This window comes from Ammodytes marinus (genome assembly GCF_949987685.1).
Source record: "Ammodytes marinus genome assembly, chromosome: 13".
NCBI classification, from domain to species: Eukaryota; Metazoa; Chordata; class Actinopteri; order Uranoscopiformes; family Ammodytidae; genus Ammodytes; species Ammodytes marinus.
Genome location: NC_137217.1, coordinates 16249407 through 16271881, shown reverse-complemented (window position 1 = coordinate 16271881; position 22475 = coordinate 16249407). Strand labels below are relative to the sequence as shown.

Sequence of the window (22475 nt, the reverse complement as noted above, 5' to 3'; positions counted from 1 at the left end):
GATGATCAGGTGCATTGCATCCATTATGTGGTGCCCTAGCTCTACACATTGCAGTACAACTATGGCACTATGCATCTCTATGTCATCATAAGAAACTTAGGCGGAGGAAGCAGAAATGTTCAGCAAGTCAATTGTTTTGTCAAGTTTCAGTCCATGTAAAAGAAGGAATATTTTTGCAGAATGAATTGACTAAAGCTAATACAAGCATACCCCCGGACCCTCCTAGGAGGGTCGGGACCTCGGCTGGATACTATTTTCACCCTGCTGGACATTAGACGCAAAGGCAGAAAACACTGGGTGTATCATTTACATATAAACAAGAGGGGGAATGTGTCTGTTTAATGTGCAAGGAAAGTGTTGCCGCGAAGAAGGATTACAATTTACGAAGACACTATGAAACTAAACATCAGAGCAGCTACATGTCCTGATAAATGTGTTATTTTTGCAAAGTGGCCCGGCCCTTCGTAGATTTTTCTGTATGTGGCCCTCAGTGAAAAAAGTTTGGAGACCCCTGGGTTAGATAGTACCTGTAAATTAAAATTAAAATTAAAATTAAAATTAAAATTAAAATTAAAATTAAAATTAAAATTAAAATTAAAATTAAAATTAAAATTAAAATTAAAATTAAAATATGTCGGTCCATCATAACATATTGTTAGGAAAGCACTTGGAGTCCTTAAAACGCCAGGTGGCGGTATGCGCTGCAGTCAGCTTGGGCTCGCCATAATAAAACGAAGAAGAATGCGATTCAGAAAGGGAGGAGGAGGAAGTAGTGTTGTGAGTTTTTTTTCTATTTTGCTCGCTGGCGACGATTCTTTTGTTGACTTTTTCGGCCTCACACAGATAACAGGTAAACCCTCACAGTAATTAAATATATTATAGTCTCTGATAAATATTCGTCCATAGTCTGGAGACCGATCTAAGTTACCGTTGCGGCTGTTTTGAGCAGACGGAAAAACCTAATGATACACTGCTAAGCTAACAAAATGCTAACCATAGCCTGAGGTGAATTATTTCAAGTCATCTGACAATGTAGACCAGATAAACGGGCACCAGGGGGCTGTTTTATTAAAGGCAATTGTATTCACTGATTTTTCACGAGATTACTTTACCCCAACGTCACCTCCTAACCAGCATCACCTTTGTCGTAAAAGTTGCACTACACTAACTCATTTGTCTTTCTAAAGCAGGATCCATACTCAAGATGAACCTGGAGCGAATGCCCAATGAGGAAAAACTCGGTCTATGCAGGAAATATTATTTAGGTAAGAATGCTGAAAATCGTGACAAGAACCCATATAAAAATAAATAAATAGATATGCAAGTACCTGTTTCCATAATAAACATCTATATTTCCCTAATGAGGTGTGTGTGTGGCATCTTGTGAAGCATTGCCTAAAACAGAATTATCTAATTAGCTATGTCTTTTCCCAGGTGGCTTTGCATTTCTCCCATTCTTGTGGCTGGTCAATGTTGTCTGGTTTTTTCGGGAGGCCTTTGTAAAGCCAGACTACACTGAACAGCTCCAGATCAAAACCTGTAAGTTTCAGCATTGCTAAAAAAAAATGTTTATTGTTACTGCAGCTTTATTTAATCTTGATTTAAAAATATATGTATTTGCAAACCATACCGTAAAATAAAGGAAAATGAATGAATGAATGAATTTAACGTTCATGTTTACATTACCCCAGTAGTTATGCTGTGAACTAATTTTTTTTTAATTCAGTCAATATATTTGACAAAGTTTGTTCTTAAAACCTGAATTGAAATGTTTTAAATTATGTAAACATGATGGAACAGAATATGTGTTAATTTGTTCTATCATGGGCAAACTGCTGGGATGAAATTCAGGATTTTTTTTAAGTTATCTTAAATCCTGGAGAAGGGATGACTTTTTTTTGTTGAAGAAGAAAGTTGTTTAAATGCTTTCCAACGACCAATGGAGGAGTGAAAATTATTTATTATTCTATATAGTAGTTATTATTCTTGTATACATAAATATGTGATCCAAAATATATAGAACACATGCTTTTTTGACATAAGCATGATGCTTTGGGGAAACACACAAAAAAGAATGACCAACTCCATATTCAATTTTGAATTATTTGGTGTATATGGTCATATTGGACATATTAATTTAAAAAAGAAATATGTGCAAATAATCACAATATTAATGTGGTCAACATTGCCCATCCACTTCGTGTGCAAAGTATTACAACATGTGTGTCACACATTTCGGGGGAGATGACAGTCATTTCAAATCCGAAATTAAGACAGTTATGACAATCTATGTAGTATATTTTTCAAATACATCTTTTGGCAAAGCCAGTGCATCATGAGTATTGTTTTAATACCAAATAATTGTCTGTTGTGTATTTTCCATCTAGATGTGAAGCGGTCAGGACTGGGGTTGCTATTATGGGTGGCAGTACTCGCCACATGGATAAGTATTTTCCAGAACTACAGAGCAGAGTGGGGGGAGGTAGGAGATTACCTCTCCTTCACAATCCCACTTGGCATTCCATGACTTCTTTGATCTTTTGAAAGTAACTAATGATCCACTATAATGGACCAAAAAAATTCTCCTCTTTTACAGTGAAATACTTTGGTGATTGTTCTGATCTCTGGAGCTACATTGGCTGAATACAGTTAACAGTAATCCAAAAGATAATGTCTTCATAATACAAATGATGTAGGCTTGGAAAATTCATGTTTTTTTTTGGTCTGCTTGCCAAGGCATTTGAGAAAGTTGTTTGTTTTACAGCAGGATAATGCATTGTGTATTGCAGACAATGTTAAATGTCACAGCATCTAACGTTATCTAATGATGGAGCTGGATTCATATTGTTTAGGAAATTGACCAACAGATTCAACAAACTCCTTTTTTTTCTTGACTTAAAATTTGTATTTGTGTGCAATTGTGCACACAATTTTATATACTTGTTAATGAATGAGAATGACGAATAAAAAAATATCCATAATGTTTCCAAGTTGTTATGTTTTTACTCCATTTATGTTGCTTTGTCATTATCCCGTTTAGGACCTATGAATCTGTTTGGACTTTTTAGTTTGGTGACTCATCTGCGAACAATTTTATCCATACTCACTCCTAATATTTTGCATTGTTACAGAAGACCCCTAATGTCAGTCACTGGCGCCTGTTGTGAAACCAAAATAACTTCATCCCTCTAAATGTGCTCACTTCCCTTTCGTCCTATGTGAGTCAGAACATAATCAGGGCCATTTTTAGTCACACCAGTCAAAGCTTAGGTGACAGGTTCCACATTACTAACAGGGGCAACATGTGCCTGCTATAAACTGCCAAGAACAAGTCAGATGTATCAGCACGACGATCAGTACTTCTCGCCAGCAGGGAGTCACTTAATAAAAACAGATTTATGGGGAGGGAATTATAAGTAATCCTTTTATGGACTTTGTACTTTGTTTTTCTAAATGTGTTGTATATCATGTATGTTTATACTAAGGCAAGTGCTGGAAAGTAACTAAGTAGACCTACATTCACCCAAGTACTTTGAGACCCTTTCATTTAAAGGAACTTTATATTTCACAAAATTTCAAAGGTCAATATTGTACCTTTTTACTTCTCACTGATGAATAATGCATCTAAAAACATTCAACAAGCATATTTGTTTTTTACAGTTTAATATAACCAGCAATATGTAAAGAAGTCATTGAAATCAGTTTCAACAACTACAAACTAGATTATAATGCTACTTACAATTGCAACAGTAGTATGCAAATAATAATACAGTAACGGAATACAATTAAATAAGACACCCATAGGAAAAACTCTAGTTAGTCTTTATACTTCTAAATACTTTTTATTGTGGCTTCTGTAGGCTACTTTTACTTAAAAAAATGTATGAATTTTATTTGTGATGGGATACTTTTTTATTCGGGTATTGCTACTATTACTCTAGTAAAAGTTCCTAGCAGTGAGGGTGATGGATGGGGGAGAAAGAGGCTTTATTGGCAGTGCACGTGCTCTGGCATGTGTTTGGGGGCGTCCCTGCTGTCACTGTCTGTCGGTTCACGAGTGTCAACAACATCTTCTTTTGAACTTATTTTTGGATAGGTCTTCCTGACAACCGACCTTAAGCATATATTTCGTAACAGCTCGTATTCTACAACCGGACGTTCCAACGTTCCGGTTCGTATCGGTGCTGCAAACAACCCACAAATACACTTTAGCCACAACATTGGTCGTTGTAGCACGTTAATTGCCTATAAGCCTGCGACAGCTGCGTCATGCCCCCTAAACAATGCATCCTTCATCCTTTACGGCCCTGCCAGAAGAACACCCAAGGGTAGACATTAGTCCAGAACGTAACAAGCAAGGTGCCCCACGGTGAATTCCCACCTTATACAACTCCATATAAATCATAGACACACACACAACCACAACAGCAGCCAGTGACGTGCAACACCGAGAAGGAGTAGAGCTCAGGAGTCAGACAGACTGTCGCATCAGTTCGCCATCTCTGTACCGCCTCTTGGACCTCACAGAAACTGTTGAACAGGGGCTGTCCTGTCCCTCTGCACACTATTGATCTGGGAATTTGAAAAAGAGGTAAGTTGTGTCCAGAGTTGTATGCTTTGTAGCCTGAGAAGCGGCCAGACTAAACTTTTAATCAAGTCAACTACTTTTTTCCTATCTTATTAGAAATGGACTTTATGCTGCCAACCACTCTGTCGGCTGATGGGATCCCATGGGATAAGGTTTTGCCACCTCTTATTCCACAGACTCATGGACAATATAACTGGTCCCCAACGCTACTCCTTCCAGAGATTGTAAATACCAGCTCAACAGAGGTAAGGAATTTCAAGTGACTGTATTGTGTGGCCTATTGCAAAAAAAAAAAAAACAGTTGATTGCATTTGCTTTTGCTCAATAGAACTGCATGATGCACAAACAAAATAATTATTGATTCAAGGTCCACTCAGGAGCTTTCAATTGCATCCTTTACTTTATTCTTCAGTAAATGAAATATAAATAAGGCTATATAGGCTAGTCTAGGTCCTGGGAAAGTTTTGTATGCGCTTCATTTAACGGAGAATATACCCCAGTGAACAACGTGGGATGTGTGACAAAATCTCTATCCGGGGCGAAAGTCCTGAAAATGACCACAACAGGTTAAGGTGCGAACACACTGCACTCCCCCGCTAATTTGCATATTTTATTAAATGTTTTAGACTAAGTGTAATACAAAAAGTATTTCTCACAATATGAAGATTAATCTGGTAAAAGTATGAGGATATCTATAAAGGAAAAAAAAGTCCCATTCACCACGTAGTGTGATACTAGTGTAACCTGTTGTGGTCATTTTCAGGACTTTCGCCCCGGATAGAGATTTTGTCACACATCCCACGTTGTTCACTGGGGTCATATTAGTCTATAACAGTTGAGATATTCTCCGCTTAATGAAGCGCATACAACACTTTCCCAGGACCTCCATTAATAGTAAGAAGAAGAATATTTTCATCAAACTACTGTTTCCGAGGTCGAGAATGAACCTTTGAGCTCATATATTCTTAAGATTGTCCATTTATTGAGGCAAATAGGGATTTTATGGCTAGTTGCTGTGTAAGGTATTTGATTTCTACAAAGCATAACATCATATTTTCAATCATGTTGGCAGGTTAAATGTGATGACAGCGGTTTTACAGTTCAAGTTGATGTAAAGGACTTCAATCCACAGGACCTGTTGGTCAAAGTGATAGGAGACTTTGTTGAGGTGCAAGGAAAGCACGAAGAACAAAAGGTCAGTATTCCCACAGGGACATTTCTGTACTTTTTGGTTCAGCACATAAGTTAGAAATTGTGTTCTCCTCTAAACTATAATTCATGTGTTTATTTTAGAAGGATGGTCCAGGTTTCACAACACGTCAGTTCAACCGACGTTACCGAATCCCAAAGGGAGTGGACACTCTGGCTTTGGCGTCAGCGGTCTCTCCGGAAGGCATACTCATCATATCTGCACCCATGCTGCAAACCTAGCACGCCAGAATCCTGACCTTATCAAATGAATAACATAACGCTAAACCAAAAGCAACAGGAGCCTTTATAAAACCGCGAAAAAGGACAACTGCTGGCTCCTCCAGTCACAGCATCACAGTGTGTGCCAAAACACATATTAGTTCTGTTCCTGGCACTGTTGCATTATTCCCTGCTCTTAGGTTTGTATATACTGCTCTGCTACAACTCATCAATCTTACATAATCTTTCAAGGAACCAGTCTTTGTAAATATTCTGCGTTCAGTTTGCTTTATATTTCTTTGTTAAATGCACTGTATTGTGATTAATGAGTCACAGAGACTCCAAACTTTTTAATGTGGAAATGTTTATTCAAAAAAGTACAAAAAGAACTTTATTTCTTTATAAAATTTAAATAAATAAAAAATAAGTGATCTCATGACATGTCTCACTCCAGTGTTCAAGTATGTTGCTATTGTTGCTCGTCCAAGAAGTCATCCAACATGGAGTCCACTTCACTAAAATGAAACAAAGTAGATATTTTTTTCTGGAATCTGGGATGCTATGTTTAGACGATTCCAATAACATTATAAAGAAATACATATAAGATTTTAAGGTTAGCATCCTTCTAGGTATTCCAATAAATTTGCCTTGCTGAGCAATTTAATTTAAAATGTTGTTCATTTACCTGATCTGCTCCTTTACCCATTGTCTCTGTTTACGAAGGACTTGTAATAAAGGGTCATCTTCAAACTCTTTTTCATCGGAATCTGAGAAAGGAAAAAACAGAACTTTAAATAGTAGTGAGTGGCCAAGGAAATTGAATATTTTCAGCTGTGTGCTATGAGCATACATTGAAAATGTAATTAATTTATAATATAACTGTAAGAAGCAGTATACATACATTCATGACCACAGCAATATGGACCACAATGTTAACAGCTTCACATACTAACTGCATGCACAAAAAAAAAACATGTTTGGGGAATGTTGCGAGCAGAAGCTATACGTGTGACACCCCACATTCCCAACAATTGACTGAGGGGTGAAGGTTGGTGCTCTTTGCTGCCTTAAGCTCACCATCTGCCTCCTGCAGCAGCTGCGAAATTACTTCCATAGAGTTGTGTGCATCGTACGGAGGAGATGAACATCGTGGAAGTGCAGTGGCATTGCGAACAGGAGAAAGTAATGAGACAGGAGGCCTTTGTGTGGGGGAGGGATCAGACGTAGGGAACAGGACCTCTGACACTACCTGAAAAGACCCAATGCGAATACACTACTAGTTAATGCAGCTCTCGATTACCAAAATTACATACATTGCACTTGTTGCATTTAAAAAAAAATGTCCCCATGTTATTCTACCATGTTTAGAAATGAACACCAGAATATTTTCTAATGATTTAAAAGTATCTGACACACAGTCCATCTTCGGAAGACAACATGGAGGGATTTGATTTGATAATCAGCTTGCAAACAGATAGCAACTTTGAGCTTTATATACACTTGTAAACTACTGGATTTGGAGAAGTGACACACTGATATATTTTAGTTCTTCACACATACTGCTGCCAAGTTATCAGGTTATTATGACGGCAGGCAAAACAGTAACGTGAGAGCTGGTCAGGTGGGTAAAAACCTTTGAAGCGTGTGTATGTGCTGACCTGTCCTAAGGCACTGTGGATTGGAGAAGGAGGCGGTGCATGATCGCCAGTACACCTCCCACTGGAAAACTCCTGGCTTCCCTCCTGTTGTTGTTGTTGTTGTTGCTGCTGCTGCTGCTCTGCCCGGGGTGTGACCTTTTTGGGAACTCTATGAAGTGAAGAACTCCTGTTTGTAGGGCCATGGCCATCAGCATGTTCTTTATCCACAGTATATCTGCAACAAAAAGGTATAGTAGAATATATTAAAGTATATTAAAGCCTCTGGAAACCTGGTCTAAAATAGTAAAAATCAATATATGACATCAACGTTGGTTTACAAAACTATAAAAATGTTCTTAAATCTTTTAAAACGTTGTCAAAACACAGCTTTTCTAATGTCTAGAACGACAGGATTGTGCAGGCGTGGCCATATCAAAAGGTCTCCAAGTCAATAGTCATGTTTTAATATAATGTTCGGGCAGAGAACAGCCGTGGTTGGTTCAAAATACTTAATGTGTCATAAGGACCAGAGCCTAGCCCACCTCATCTAAACCGAATTTCTGTAAAAACTTAAATACCGATATCTTTATTTTGGATTGTTAAATATGGCTTACACTTTTCAGAATCTAACTATCATGCAACTAACTCCCCAAATTACATAGTTGGTTTTAAAGGGGCTTTAAGCATTCAGACTTGACTTTTGTTCACTTTGTGCATGTTTCAATACTTGACCTTGGGGATTTCTTCTGCTTTCTGAGGGACGCTGCCGTCTTCTTCTCACTCTTCTCTGACTCTTTTGTCGGTGCTCTCTCTTTCGTGTTCCTTTCAGTTCTTTTGTGGTGACTAGGCCCCTCTCCTCGGATAACTCCGGACGACGCAAGCAGAGGGGATAGAATATGTTCACGAATAGGCTCATCAGTGAAGGTATCCACTTGGGTCTTTTTATGGACAACTTTGGTCTGAGACCCATCTGTAGTCTGTGAAACGTTTGCGTGTTGCTTCTCGGGACAGGGCAAGACATCACAGAGTAAATGCATGTGGGCAGGAACATGGGCAACAGTCTGGGCTTGAGAGACTGAAGAACTAGAGGCAACAAAGGCAGGGAAGGGAGATGGACCTAAAGCCGGAGGACATGATCGGTGGGCTTCGGTGGTTTCTGGCTGGGGAGCGGATATGTGTGGATGTGTAGCCTTCTGTGAGAATTCAGGAGGTTGAATACTCAGCTGTTGCTGTAAACAATGCAAGAAATAGGGAAGTATAATGATTAGTAAATAAATGTTTATGGAGTAAATATGGAGTAAACTTCAAACACGTATGACTCTAACCTTGTAAGCCTGTCCATCGGCTAATGCATGGCTTGAACTGGGGGCCTGCCAGCTAAATGTGGGGCTGTGATGACTGGAGTGTTGCACAGACTGGGGCCCCTCCCTGGCCTGCTCAATCTTTCTCCTCAAACGCCACTGGAACAAGATGTCCTCTTCCGGGCGTGCGGGAGGCACCAGAGAAGGAACGACATAGGCTTTTTGAGAGGACCAAGCTTGAATTGAGTCTGAGACGGCCTTGGCTGTAAATGTTAAGAAAACGCACTGCACAATTACACTGACGCAGTGGTATGGTGCAAAAATAATAAGCATGAAAAACAGAATAATGATCCTTTACTGCAACTTGCATGAGGAGGAACAGAATCAAGTTTAAATGGGAAGGAAACAGTGGGAAAATAGTCCATCTCAAAAGTTATGTTACTCCACAGTCTTGCCTTACCAGCAGTAGATTTTGTTGAACATGAGATCAAAGGTCTTCGCACTGGCTCATCTACGCTGACTGTTGAGGAGAAATCTGAGCATCCCAGGCCGTCTGAGCTGACATGGACAGATCCATCACCCAGTGCACAGTCACTGTGAGAGAGAAAAAGTTACTTACCATTGAAAGAAAGAAGTCTTTGTCATTAATGTTACGTGCTGGTTTTTAATACTCTCTCAGCAGAAGTCTGTTGGCCCTTCCTTGAAGGAGGAGTATGTCTGTGTCCTCAAATTCACCCTGGTAAGTGTCTGACAAATTCTGAGAAATAAAAGAACAAGCAAGAAGCTCTATAAGCCACACTCTTATATATTATTTCACTAAAAACACTCACAATACTGTGTATATAAAGAAAACTCGAAGATGAAATTTGCAGCATTTGGGTAAGGACAATGACAAATTTGCTTACAACTATATGACTCTTATGATTGTGTGAGGATGACACAGGCAGGCTGAACATGCAATATGTGTATCAAATAAGGTTGCAGAAACAATGGCTTCCCTTGTGTTACGTAAACACAGATGTTTCCAAATAAGCACGTGGTGTGGTGTGGAAATGCTAATATTTATAGGCACACTAAGTTGGAATAAGAAGTCTCTCCGGCAGACACTTTGCTTTGTGGGCACTCAGATAAACCTGGCATAAACAAGGGTAGGGTGACTGCAGAACAGACCCAATAATCTATTTGACAGCAAACACAAAAAAAAACTTTTTTAAAGAAATAACTAAATTTCCGAATACGTTTATCCTACAAATGCTAAACCTATTATTTCAATTAAGCAGCGTAGAATAGAGTAATAGAATAACAGGCTATTCTGATGCTCATTCCCAGTAATCCCCCAAATGTACTCACACTGAGGGATCCTCTGCATGGGGAAAGGGATCTGTCAAGTCGACGCTGTCCAGCTCTACTGAAAATGGCAGGTCTGTGGTCATCTGTTCAGAGAAATAGATTTCACACAAAGCTTTTACCAGGAAAATGTATTTCTCCCTTGAAATGTGTGAGCTTTAACTTCTAATAAACCCTAAATTAAAGAATAATAAGTCAGCAATGAGTGAGAATCTACCTTCGTCAGTTGTTTTAGTTGGTGTTGAACTGAGGGGTAAAGCTGAGGGTGACATCCACCAAAATGGAAGCTGCTTCTCTCCAATGGCAGAAGCCGTCTGTTGGCGCTCCTCTCGACTCTGTGGTTGACCATGACGAAAGCGCTCTATGTACCTGGGAGAGCAAAATTCAGTGCTGGTTAAAAGCAGTGATTCAAATAACAACATAAAAGAACCACTGACTGGTTTCTTTATTTTCAAGTCTTCATATCACAGTACCGACACTGTCATGTTAAAGTCTTAGATATTGCAACTTCTCTTTGTTACAGCTCTATTAAAAAGGGGATAACTTAGAGTATGGGTATGTTTGCTACGTTTCAGGGAATCATCATGGGTCTATGAACTAAAGCATACTTTGCCAGAACTGAATCCTGCTGATATCCTGGCTCTGAAGAAATGGTGGATGGTTTGTGTTTGTCCATGTAAGATGAAGGCGTGGTGCTGGCAGGAGAAGATCCACATTCAGTGTAGGGCCAGGACTCTACAAAATCAGATTGCTCATCTGTGGTGGCAAATACTTGATCACGATTCTCAAACAGCTGTTGGCTGTGTGGGCACACAGTTTTTAGCTGTGGACTGGATCGCTGTTCTGAACGTACAGGACTCAAAGTCTGAAAACAAAGATTGATAATGGGTGTTTGAAGGGACTTAAGGTAGAACCATTAGAATCATATGTCTTTCAGTAGCCTATATGTAACGTTTACGTTAAACATACAATTTTCTTCTTTTTCTTGGACAGGGACTGGTTTCGGGATGTAAGGTAGTGGGCCTTCCCCCCTCTAGATGCTGGTTGGAAGGGATCCTGCTTTGTGAACACAGGCCTACTGTCAAAACGAAAGAAACAAAAACACATATTTCATCAACTGTACACAGGCTTGAGGGTAGGCTACTACAGAAATGTCACATGTAGATCTTACCCGGATTTCATTACAGACAATGAGCTTCACAGGTGGTGATTCATACTGGCACACACGTAAGGATGCCCAGCATAGGTTCCTTCAGAGCGGGTCTGATTTCTGCTGGTCCTAACTAAGCTCTTTGACAAAAATGTTTTGCTGGGTCGGCATGTCTGACTGACTGACTGACAGCCTGGGTTACCGAAGTTCTACTATAGTAAATAACTAAGACAATGAACAAACGAGAGTTGACTTGGCATGTCCACAAAGAAAGTTAGCCTACCATGGAATCAAACGCAAACCAAATTCAGTTGCTAGATAAGGTATTTTGAAGATATATTCACCCAACAAATCCAACTTTGAAACTGAAAGCATAATAACTTTGCTCTTGTTTTGACACATATAAGCGTATCGCTGAATCCAGTAGAAAGTTCACTGTTTATGCCGATCGTTATTTACTAATAGCCACACAGCCAATGGGCATCGAGTTATATATGACGGACATAAAATGTAGCCAATCACGTAGAAGAACGTTGCTTGACAAGCGCCAATCATTTTATAGGAACTCGGCAGCGCGCGGAAGAGGAAAGTCTGCTAAGGCTCAAAAATAAGCTAAGTTAGCAACGGCAATTTGAGCTTGTAATCACTACCGTCCGTTATAAGAAAAGAAAGGATATTCTACAGTATATTACTTGTGAATGTATGGAAACCGCCAATTGTAGTTGTTATTCAGCTAGTCTTTAATAGATACAAGTAGATAAAGTTTGGCTTATTGTGTCTACTTTGGCTAGCTAGTAGTAAACGGTCTAACAGTAACCGCAGCTAACCTGCAGCTAACAAGCTATCGTTAACGTTAGCAAACAACGTCCTGTAGCAGTCCAACGTAAGCTTTGTTGAAACAGCATCAGTCAGAGGTCGTCTTCAGCCCGAAGACACTGTGCATTTAGGTTATTGACAGCGAACAAGTGGTGTAAAACTCGGTGTGTGCTTTACTCACTATACCTAGAAAGGTGGAGATAATGCACCACGTCAAGATCAAGACGGAAAGGCCAGGTAAGAGGAATGATTTTTCGAAAACATCCATTGGGTGTCATCATAATCTGTACAGATTGTTAAAATCCCTGATGCAAATTCCTACTACTAGGCTATAAAAATACAACTACTTAACTTCCGCAGATTTGGAGGGGGCTGGTGCACGCAGCAGATTGGATGCTGTGTTAAAGGGACTGGTAGAAAAAACTGAAAATGAAAGGTCAGTTAACAGTCTATTAATAATTGAAATGTATCTAATTATATGACAACCTTCAAGTCAAACTAATATTATTGTATATTGAACAGGGAGGAAAATGAGGGCGATGCTGGAAAAATATCTGCGGACTCTTTGAGCAAGTATGGATCAATGATTTTTGTTGTGTATTTGTTGAATTTGATAAATGTGTGTTATACTGTAGCTGGTGTAAAAAATAATCAACATTAAATATAAAGTGCAGAAGCTTTTTTCTTGGTTTCATCCTCTGCTTTGCTATCCCTAGGGATTTGTCGCCATCATCTGCCGGAAAAAGGCAAGTGTAGAGTAATTTAGTCTATTGGTCAACAAGTGCTGACAGTTGTTCAAAAGCATGTATACACAATTGTTTGTCTTTAATTGTGGATGGGAACAAGGGGGTCCCACCCTGTCAATTAATTTTAACATTGACAAGTTGCACATCTGCACACACATTATAGATCTTTAAAGAAGTAACGTTCGTAATTTATCATTACATGCTTTAACGTCCTCCTCATCCTTGCTTTGAATTTTCCAGACCATCAGCTCGATTTCCACAGCACCGGAGGAAGAAGCGAAAAGAGATGGATGAGGGCATACCAGAGAGCAATCAACATAGACAAAGTAATCATAATTCTTACATTCGAAAATAATTCAGCAAGAACAAAATTATACTTATACTTATGTTGTTTGTCATTTTTACTGTCTGATCACTTTGCCTTCCTCTTCTGTCTTTCTCCATTTGCCAGATTCTTACATTATCAAGTTGTTTGATCGCAGTGTGGATCTGGCTCAGTTTAACACCAGCACACCGCTTTATCCCATCTGTCGTGCCTGGATGAGAAACAATCCTTCTGTTCGAGAGCCAGCTGCTTCCCCAAGTCCCCAACATAGCATGGTAGAAGAAGAGGTGTGGCCCTACCACTTTTATCACACTGAACACTGAAACGTAATATAATGCAATTTTGTTGGGCTCAAAAGCCTTTATTTGCATAAAAGAAACATTAATGTACTGAGACACAGTTACACTGGGCTTGTACAAGCCACTAGCACCACTCCTTGTGGCTAAGCAATATAACCGACTTCTAATGAAGAGTGATGTGCTGTGTTCACAAAAACGTGGAAAATCGACTGTAGTCAAATCGTCAACTGTGTTGTCACTATCTATGTGTTTTACCACATTATAAAGTAAAACTACCTTACCAGGGCAGTCCTATTGCAGAGGGCAGTGACTTTAGTCAGTGTAGATTAACAATTTCTGAGGTCTAAAGATAGCATTATTCCTTGTTCTTGAGGCATCATAACACGTTGGGTAAAAGTTCCACTGCATTCCTTTTTCCACATTTCTTTCTTTTTCTGTTTTGCCAGGTTACAGACATGATAAATGGTAAAGGGCAGAATGTGTACAGACTCCCTCCTCCAACCTCATGTCCAGTCAGCACCTCTGGTGAACCCATCAACCTCAGGATCCCACAAACTGAAAAACCAACTGTTTCCAAGGTTTCCTATAATAGATTTTTTTTTCATTGTTTTTATAGCACCTCTATTATTACATCAAGTTAATTTGTAATAAAGGTAACTAATGAGCTTTAACTAACCAACTCTTAATGATTTTCGTTTTTCCCAGTTAACGGATTCAGTTCCTGTATCAGGTTCTCTCATTGGTGACCACATGGAACGCTGGAAAAAGATAAGGCAAAAGTATGTTCTCCTTTTTAAAAACAATTGTTCTTTTGTTGAAAATAATTATTCACATTCACAGCATATCATCAGCATATGTACTGTCCAGTGTCTTCAACCCCCCTTGAGGTCAGGCTGTCACCCAAAGGTCAACATGTAACAACTACTTGTGTATATAGTTCATCAAGTATTTAACAGTGCTACCAAAGAACTTTTTTGTGTTCTGAACGGCAATAGAAATTTTAAATGTGTTCTTCGTATGTGGTCTATTCAGTGTTTCCTGTTGCTTAAGAAAACGTTATGAAATTGCTGTTCTGTAATACACACAGGAAGTGAATGCTTTACACTGACTCATGTGAGAAATGTAATAGCACTAATTCCTCAGAGCTTGCCAAAAAGGCCACTTCTTGTTTTACTACTTCAGACAAAAGTGAATAATTTATTACATTCTTACTCTATAGCCTTGTGTTCCATTCTTGTTTAAATTGGCAAACAGACAATCAGGGCTATCAGGAGAAGAGTACACAACTGTTCTCAAATACCATATGCTAACAATTGTAGCATGGTGGATAAGAAAGTGAGAAGTTCTCAATTCTCAAACTGTATAACAAAGGTAATTTACATTTACAGGAAACTAAAATCATACTTTACAAAACCATCTGATCTGGTTATGATATACAGTGTACATGAGTGTGTTTTGCTATTTTATATTTGGAAAAACCACAGACATCTAAAAGGTTGGAATCACCTGAGCTAACCCATAGTTGTCTTTCTTCCAGATGGAAGGAGTGCTCTAACAAGAACCAGCTGAGATACAGCGAGAGTATCAAGGTCCTTAAGGAGATGAAGGAGCTCTACGATCGTTAACTGGCTTGTAGCTCTCCATCACAGAATGGACTCTATGCTTTTGGAAAGGAGCCATGGTGGAGCGTGGAGAAGTCAGTGTTTGAGTACACCTGCTATCCACACCATCAGACTCCTAGGAAGGCATTTACAGAACCTTCAGCCTTAAATCAATGTATTTGCTGGAATGCCTTCAGTTTGGATATGGGACTATTATTTCATTCAAAACTATTCTGGTGTAGACATCATAATAAATTAACTTATGAGTAGAATTTGTATAGACACTGTGACTTGTCCATGCAACACAAGAACAAGACTGATTAAAGTCCATTGTGGTTTCCTCTACTTTCTGAATTTCTTCCTTAACCTCAGCACAACACAGCAACTGATAAACTAAAATAGGTGTGTCTTTATTGATTAAATAAGGCTACAAGAGATAACACTATGGGTAACATGTTATATTCACCATCACTGAGTCTTGGTTAAACTGTGATTACATTACGTAGTCTAAAGTGAAGTGTCGGTTATTAATCACATCCATAGAGCACAGGTCTCAGTTGCACTGTAATGTTGCTGACTTGGTGGCAGGCAGTTACAGGAACCTAAATGCTGTCGGAAGGTGTTGGAACAACAAATACCTAAGTGTTTAGTGAGATAAAGAAAGAAAACTGATATGCTATGATAAGTGCAATCAAGGTTTCCCACTCATAGTTTTTCATAACCTTATCTTTAACTGATGTTTTTTATTTGTGACCTTTCAAGTCGTCTGAGAGTGGTTTTATTAACCAAGGGGTTTCATTTTGCAAAAACTGGTGAGTAGTGTGTACCAGTGTTTGTAGTGTAGTAGGAAGATAACGACTCATCAACACTAGGACTAAGTTTGTATTCACTAAATTGAAAACTTGTAAAGCTTAGTTGCTAAATTTCACTCGTCAGTAGTACCATGGATGAAGCTACGCATAATTGGTCTTTCAATAAACATGAATAAATAAGTTAAGAGCATCAAACACTTCCAAACATCCACTAAAACATAAAACCTGTCTTCATTGAATTATAAATAACAGGTGATATCTGATATGTGGGAGGTCACAATTTGATGGTGCAAAATAATTAGCTTTTATTTGTTACACAAAGAACTTAATATTTAAAACAAATGATTAAAATCACATAGCAAATTTTACATAGCAAAAACTTTTTTGAGCACATGTTATTTTTGAATTTGCATTCATTATATTTCCATGACATCTCAGGTGTGGCAGGTTAATCAGTGCTCAGTGTCTCCCTCTCAGTGATTACCACTGCGCTTTCTTCAAAGTTTAAGGGGGTGTCTTGGTCTTTCCCCTCTAATGGTGCAGCAGGGTCAGATTTGCGGGAAATCCTTGAAAAGTGTGATGACAAAGAGCGAGAGGACACTTGTGACAGTTGGTCCTCTGCCAGGGCACTCTCTAGGACAAAGCATATGGACTTCTTGAGCTTCTTCCGGAATTCATCACACATGAAAACATAGAGAATGGGGTTCAGGCAGCTGTTTAGATAAGCCAGACTGGCACTCAAAGTACCTCCAATATGAACAACCTCAACAAGATATTTGCTTTTAGCCTTCATTCCTATAAATGTCCAAATATGGAATGGTAACCAGCAGATGAAGAACGCAAGAACGATGGAGAAAATTATTCTGAGGGGTCTGTTTCTTCTGGTCCTCTGCATGCGGCCTGCACGTGCACGCACCCCTATTGCCACATAAGCGACCAATATTACCAAGAAGGGGATGAGGAAGCCCACAACGAAGCGAAAAATGTGGAGAATCAACTTTTGTTCCTCTGAGTGGTCATTATAACAGTAAGTCTTTCCACTATCCTGCACAGTCTCACGGAAAGTGGCATAAGGGATGCTGCAGACCATAGCAGTCACCCAAATCACAGCACATGTGATCTGAGCTTTGCGAACGGTGCGCTTGTTTTGTGCCCACACCACCACCCAGACTGACACGCAGCGATCCAGACTTATGGCTGCTAGAAGAAAGATGCTGGCAAACATGTTGACAACACCCACGAAATTGCAGAACTTGCACATGAATCTCCCAAACTGCCACTGGTGCTCTTGAGAGAGCGAGAGAATCGCGAAAATCAGGGAGGCCGTGAAGAGGAAGTCAGCCAGGGCTAGGTTGAGAAACCAAACTGAGTTGACTGTTCTCTTCATACTGAAGCCTGTCACGTAGATGATCAATCCATTGCCCACAATCCCAACAATAAATATCACACAGTAGATTATCAGGGATGCTAGTTGCACGTTTTTGAAAACCTGCTCAAGCCCATCTGGTTGACCTTCAGTAGAATCTTTATCTAATGGGCAAAAAAGACATGTATTACTATCTTCTCTCATTGTGCTCCTATTATGGGACATGGTCAAAGCAACATTAGATCCCACTATAATATTAGTACAAATAATTTGTACCAAATAACCTGTTGACTCATATTTTCATCAGAAAACATCTATTGTCTAAAAATAAAAATGTGCATAGATATCTTAGTTAATTTCACAAATAAATTATAGATCTCCATTCTGCTAATGAGAAAAAAGGAATGCAATACAATTATAAGGTTAAAGTATCTTACCAGCACTCATTTTGTCTGGTGAATTAGAGGACCAATTTGATCTGTCTCTATCTGGTCCTGCCTTTACTACTTCTCTCTCATTACTCCTCCTTCTCATTTCATGCAGCTGCCAATCAGACAGTGCAATGCACAGGGAATGGACAAAACTGTCCTGAATGATTACCGCTCTGACACAGTTTATACAAAAGTTGAAATAAGTTTCATTTGGATGGTAATTATTGCAGGACTCGTAGTATATTTCCTTATATTTAAAACATATGTTTTTCCAAGCCCCCTGTGGATTACCGAAAGTTGCCCGCTACTCTATCAAATAGAAGTAACTCAAAATATGAATGTAAAAACATTTAAAAAATAAAACCAATACTAATGTTTTTTTAAAGTTATTTTTTATGCATGATAACATCCTTAAGACAGCTAATATTGATGCTGCACAGAATCCCTCATTGATCACAGTGAGGAGCAGGATGATGAAGTGTGGGAAAACATGCACATGTGTATAGCATTAGTTGGAGGCTACAGTCTGGTCGATCCAGCTGCGCAGGTATGACACACGGGCATACACAGCTGGGGTGCGCACGTTGCAGTTAGAGGTGCCCCAGGACACAATACCCACAAGGGACCACACTCCACTGTTCTGACAGACCAGAGGGCCACCAGAATCACCCTAAAATGAGAAGAACATACAGTATATAATATGTATTTCTAATTGACTTTTGAAGGCATGCATGTGCTCATAGAACTGAGTAACACCTAGAATCAAGATTTAGTTTTTGGTTGATAATGATGCATTGCGGGGACTTTGTGTTCTGTGCAGCCTTTGACAGGATGTGGGGCAGCCTGCACTTCAAATGAACTAATAAACAGGAAAAATGCGGCAAGGCCATCATTGTCTAGCAAGAAACGAGAACCCGTCTTAATAAATGTCATTATCAATTTATTTACAACCCATTATTTAATGTTGAAGTTATCAATTGCATTAGTTATTTGCTTACTAAATGCGTGGGACTATAAACACTGCTTTTGTGTAGTCTGCAAATATTGAATCAATCAATTATCAACAAACTGGAATTATTTTTAATAAATTATGCCAAACATTGACCTATATGTGTTATTTATCAACAATGTGCAACGTATGTATGTATCTAATGTAGTTCATTTTAAACATTTAGTTTATAACTGACTTGAAATGAAACTGGCTTTGAAATGTTTGTTACCTGACAGGAGGACACTCCAGAAGCACCAGCACATATCATGGCGTCAGTGATTCTGTTATAACCCCAGTACTGCCTGCACTGCTCAGGGCTGAGAATAGGCAGAGCAACCTGCTGGAGGTAGCGTGGGCTTGCTGAGAATAAAGAAGAAAGGAGATGAGGCTGGCTGCAAAGGTTTGTGCAAATTAAACTGTTCATTCGTGTGTGAGCATACTGTATGTTTGTTTGTAATTTACCCTGCATGTAGGACTTAGAAAACAACCTCTCACTCACAGGTTTGGCCGGTCTTGCCCCATCCAGTGGTGACACATCTGTTTCCAGTGGGGGGGCTGGAGGAGGCCAAGCACACAGGAGACACACGGGAAGTCATCTGCACTGGGGAGGACAGCCTCAGAAGGGTGATGTCATTGTTGAAGTTCTGGCTGTTGTAGTAGGGGTGAGTGATAGCCTGGATGTAGAGGTAAGAACAATACATCATAAGCAAATAAAATGCCAGCTTGTATGACTGTCAGCTTAACATTTTTCTGAAGAAAAAGCTGTTAGAACTTTATTGTGTTACTTACCTTGGCAATGGACTTGACCTGAATTGGCTCACTGTTGGACTGACGATCATGTTCTCCCAGGATAACGCGATGACTTCTAGGACTGGAGAGAATAAAAATAGGCAAGAATGATCACGGAGAAGGCAAGGTTGGAGTTTTTTTTCTCCTGTTAATGTAGGACAAACAATAATCACTCACGAAACACGGCAGTGAGCAGCAGTGACAACCCAGTACTGGTTGATCAGGGATCCTCCACAGAAGTGGAATCCCCTACCATCCTAGGAGTGAGAAGGTGCATACATACAATCCTTTTAAATAATTGTTTCCATTTGAATTACACAGGTGGTTGGGATTGTAGCAGATTGTGGTAGGTGCGTTACTTTGGCAATACCTGAAGTGAAACCTGCCAGGGCCAGGACCCAGAAACAGCATTCTGCCCATTGACAATCTTGTTGTCCCCTTTCACTTGGGGCCTGATAGCAGGTGTTCCACACCCTTAGGACAAATCGCACAATGGAAAAATTATCAGCTTGTGTCATGATATATACCAGCTAGTCTAGTGTGTATTATGGTGTTTAAATCCTTAAGATTAAAAATATACTCGCAACAGCAACCACACCTTCACAGATAGATGAAGAGATGAATGCCTGCAAGTAAACTGCCAGTCACTCACCCAGTGTGGAGGCCACAAGAGCCAAACAACTGACAAGCAAAAACATGGCCGGGTCTCGATGGAAACAGACTTTCCTGAGTGTCTCTTCCGAGCAGGACCACGGCATTTATATGCGTGACACATGCACTCCCTTGACCCTGAGTCTCATGTGAAGCACTCCATATGGCAGGTACACCACAACCACACACCACTGGCTGTGATAAGTGTGTGAAAACATCTGTTAATAAGCACCTGTGATGACTTAATGTGTAGCTGAAACATCATCCACCTAGTCTTATGCTTGTTTTCTCCTGTTCTTAGGCACATTGGCCATGGCTTTTGACAAATAAATTGTTGCTAAATTATTTCATGGGCAAGCAAATATACTGCCCCTTGATATTTCTCTGAAAGAAAAAAAACGTTGGTTTTCTGAAATTGTACAGTCCATAGTATGTTGAATTAATTTTTAGGAAACATGTGCACCATATTCTACGGTGGCGCTGAGCATTCACTCTTGCTTGCTTCCTTGTTTAAAACCTTACACCTCAGAGGAAATGAATGCAGGCTACGCAGCATATACTGTAGATAAAATCTTCTCCTTATTTTATCAGATCATGACAGCAGCACACTTTTTCTCGGGTAAGTTTGAAGAAAAAAAAATGTAATATGTGTATTTCCCGTACAGGGCTAATAACAGGAAACAACAGATATCAATCAAACCTTTCAGGTCTGTTTACAGGAACTGGTTTTAACAACAAATAAACAAATTAAATGCCCTAGTAGTGCATTTTTATTTTATTTTTTAATACAGACAAAAAGACAAAATAAGTACCGGTAGACACATACAATACACACAGACAGACAAGAAATACAAAAATAAAATAAAAATTAAATAAGCAAATAAGACAAGATGATTAAGAAAATAAGCTATAAATACACACACAGAAAAAAAATAAAAAATAAATGGGGCAAACCTCTCATGTCCACTGCAGGTGGTGCAAGGGGGCATACATTTCAGGCCCCGATGTGCTGCAGCACTGGGCCCCATACTGCGAGGAAGCCACGAGCGCTGCCGGACAGCTCATATCTTAGCCTCTCAATATGTAAGATGCCCACCAGTTCCCTCATCCAAGAGTCAAATTGAGGGGCCAAGTCCGATTTCCACAGCTTTAAAATACATATTTTAGCAATTACCATGCCATAGACCATGATTGTGTGAGCATTATGGTCCAGTTTTTCCAAGGCTGCGGAATGTCCAAACAGAGCGGTTTCCGGATCAGGAGTTAAAGAAACATTTAAGACATTAGAATACCATTGAAATACAAGACACCAAAAGTTGTAAAGATTTGGACATTCCCAAAAGTGGTGAGCAAGTGTACCCTCGGGAATCTTACACCTGTTACATAAAGGTGAAAGATTTGTGAAAAAGTTATGCAGTTTAACCTTAGAATAGTGTAATCTAAGTGTGACCTTAAATTGAATTAACTGAAGCCTCGAGTTTATAGAGCAGGATGTTATGCTTTTTAGCGCTCCCTCCCAGACATCGTCGTTTAAGTCTTATTCCCAGGCTTGCTTTATTTTTAAAGTGGATTTGTCCTGCCGGTCTAAAAATATTCCCACAAAAGATGAAATCAGGTTTTTAGCTTCTGGTGAGCCTAGCAAAGTTTTGGACAATTGATCATCTGCGGGCAGGGACTCAGAGGATGGTAGATTTTGTCTGACATAATTCCTCACCTGTAGATACCTGAAGAATTGAGCTTTCGACAGTGAAAACTTTGATACTAGCTGATCAAATGAAGCAAAGTGACCATTTATATAAAGGTCCTCTACTGTTACTATTCCCTTCCGGCTCCAATCTCTGAATGCTGAATCTGTGAACGATGGGGGGAAGGCATGGTTATGCCAGATTGGGGCATGTATGGTCGTGCTCGGTAGTTCGCAGGCCTTCCTAGTTTGGTTCCAAATTCTCTGACCGTTGGATAGAATAAAGTGGTCTCCTCTAAAGGAAGCAGGCGGTCTGGGAGAAGAGAAAAGGAGGGCAGTAAGAGAATTTTTTGGGGCCAGGCTTTTTTCAATGGCCATCCAGGGGGGCATTTCAGTTCTAATATTTATTTATTTATTTATTTTTAAGGGACAGCGCACATTAATAATCATGAGCACCAAAGTTCAACATGTAAATGTGCCAGATTTAGCCATGCAGGCTAATTTTCACCTGTTGTCCCTGGCAGGTAGAAA

The 22475-nt window shown here is 39.5% G+C and overlaps 6 protein-coding genes across 7 annotated transcripts; 3 read left to right on the top strand and 3 right to left on the bottom strand.

Moving 5' to 3' along the window:
• The first annotated feature begins 761 nt into the window (after positions 1-761).
• Positions 762-2985, top strand: psenen (presenilin enhancer, gamma-secretase subunit). Of its 2 annotated transcripts, none has more exons than XM_080039090.1 (4): positions 762-850; positions 1191-1265; positions 1435-1539; positions 2388-2985. In XM_080039090.1, the coding sequence occupies exons 2-4, from the start codon at positions 1205-1207 to the stop codon at positions 2525-2527; spliced, it is 306 nt and encodes a 101-aa protein (XP_079895216.1). In that variant the 5' UTR covers positions 762-850; positions 1191-1204; the 3' UTR covers positions 2528-2985. The 2 variants fall into 2 exon arrangements, with proteins under 2 accessions (XP_079895216.1, XP_079895217.1); XM_080039091.1 differs by having other exon boundaries at positions 1188-1265.
• Positions 2986-4447: 1462 nt separating this feature from the next.
• Positions 4448-6437, top strand: hspb6 (heat shock protein, alpha-crystallin-related, b6). The gene is made up of 4 exons (XM_080039160.1): positions 4448-4591; positions 4685-4833; positions 5661-5783; positions 5882-6437. Exons 2-4 carry the CDS (start codon positions 4687-4689, stop codon positions 6017-6019), a joined length of 408 nt encoding a protein of 135 aa, XP_079895286.1. The 5' UTR covers positions 4448-4591; positions 4685-4686; the 3' UTR covers positions 6020-6437.
• proser3 (proline and serine rich 3) lies at positions 6382-11825 on the bottom strand. Its single transcript, XM_080039156.1, has 13 exons — positions 11455-11825; positions 11253-11361; positions 10892-11148; positions 10501-10652; positions 10287-10369; positions 9608-9693; positions 9397-9530; positions 8961-9199; positions 8368-8864; positions 7657-7870; positions 7076-7247; positions 6684-6765; positions 6382-6513 (listed from the first exon to the last, which is right to left on the bottom strand). Exons 1-13 carry the CDS (start codon positions 11463-11465, stop codon positions 6468-6470), a joined length of 2082 nt encoding a protein of 693 aa, XP_079895282.1. The 5' UTR covers positions 11466-11825; the 3' UTR covers positions 6382-6467.
• lin37 (lin-37 DREAM MuvB core complex component) lies at positions 7794-15516 on the top strand. Its single transcript, XM_080039157.1, has 10 exons — positions 7794-7883; positions 12440-12486; positions 12610-12685; positions 12772-12822; positions 12966-12995; positions 13236-13321; positions 13447-13607; positions 14066-14197; positions 14325-14398; positions 15157-15516. Exons 1-10 carry the CDS (start codon positions 7837-7839, stop codon positions 15242-15244), a joined length of 792 nt encoding a protein of 263 aa, XP_079895283.1. The 5' UTR covers positions 7794-7836; the 3' UTR covers positions 15245-15516.
• Positions 15517-16396: 880 nt separating this feature from the next.
• LOC307259572 (chemerin-like receptor 1) lies at positions 16397-17858 on the bottom strand. Its single transcript, XM_080039512.1, has 2 exons — positions 17836-17858; positions 16397-17562 (listed from the first exon to the last, which is right to left on the bottom strand). Exons 1-2 carry the CDS (start codon positions 17843-17845, stop codon positions 16481-16483), a joined length of 1092 nt encoding a protein of 363 aa, XP_079895638.1. The 5' UTR covers positions 17846-17858; the 3' UTR covers positions 16397-16480.
• Positions 17859-18337: 479 nt separating this feature from the next.
• LOC307260058 (chymotrypsin-like protease CTRL-1) lies at positions 18338-20307 on the bottom strand (the record flags this gene model as incomplete). The annotated part of the gene is made up of 7 exons (XM_080040184.1): positions 18338-18499; positions 19050-19180; positions 19320-19494; positions 19610-19691; positions 19787-19866; positions 19980-20083; positions 20262-20307. The coding sequence occupies 7 exons, from the start codon at positions 20305-20307 to the stop codon at positions 18338-18340; spliced, it is 780 nt and encodes a 259-aa protein (XP_079896310.1).
• Between the last annotated feature and the right edge of the window lie 2168 nt (positions 20308-22475).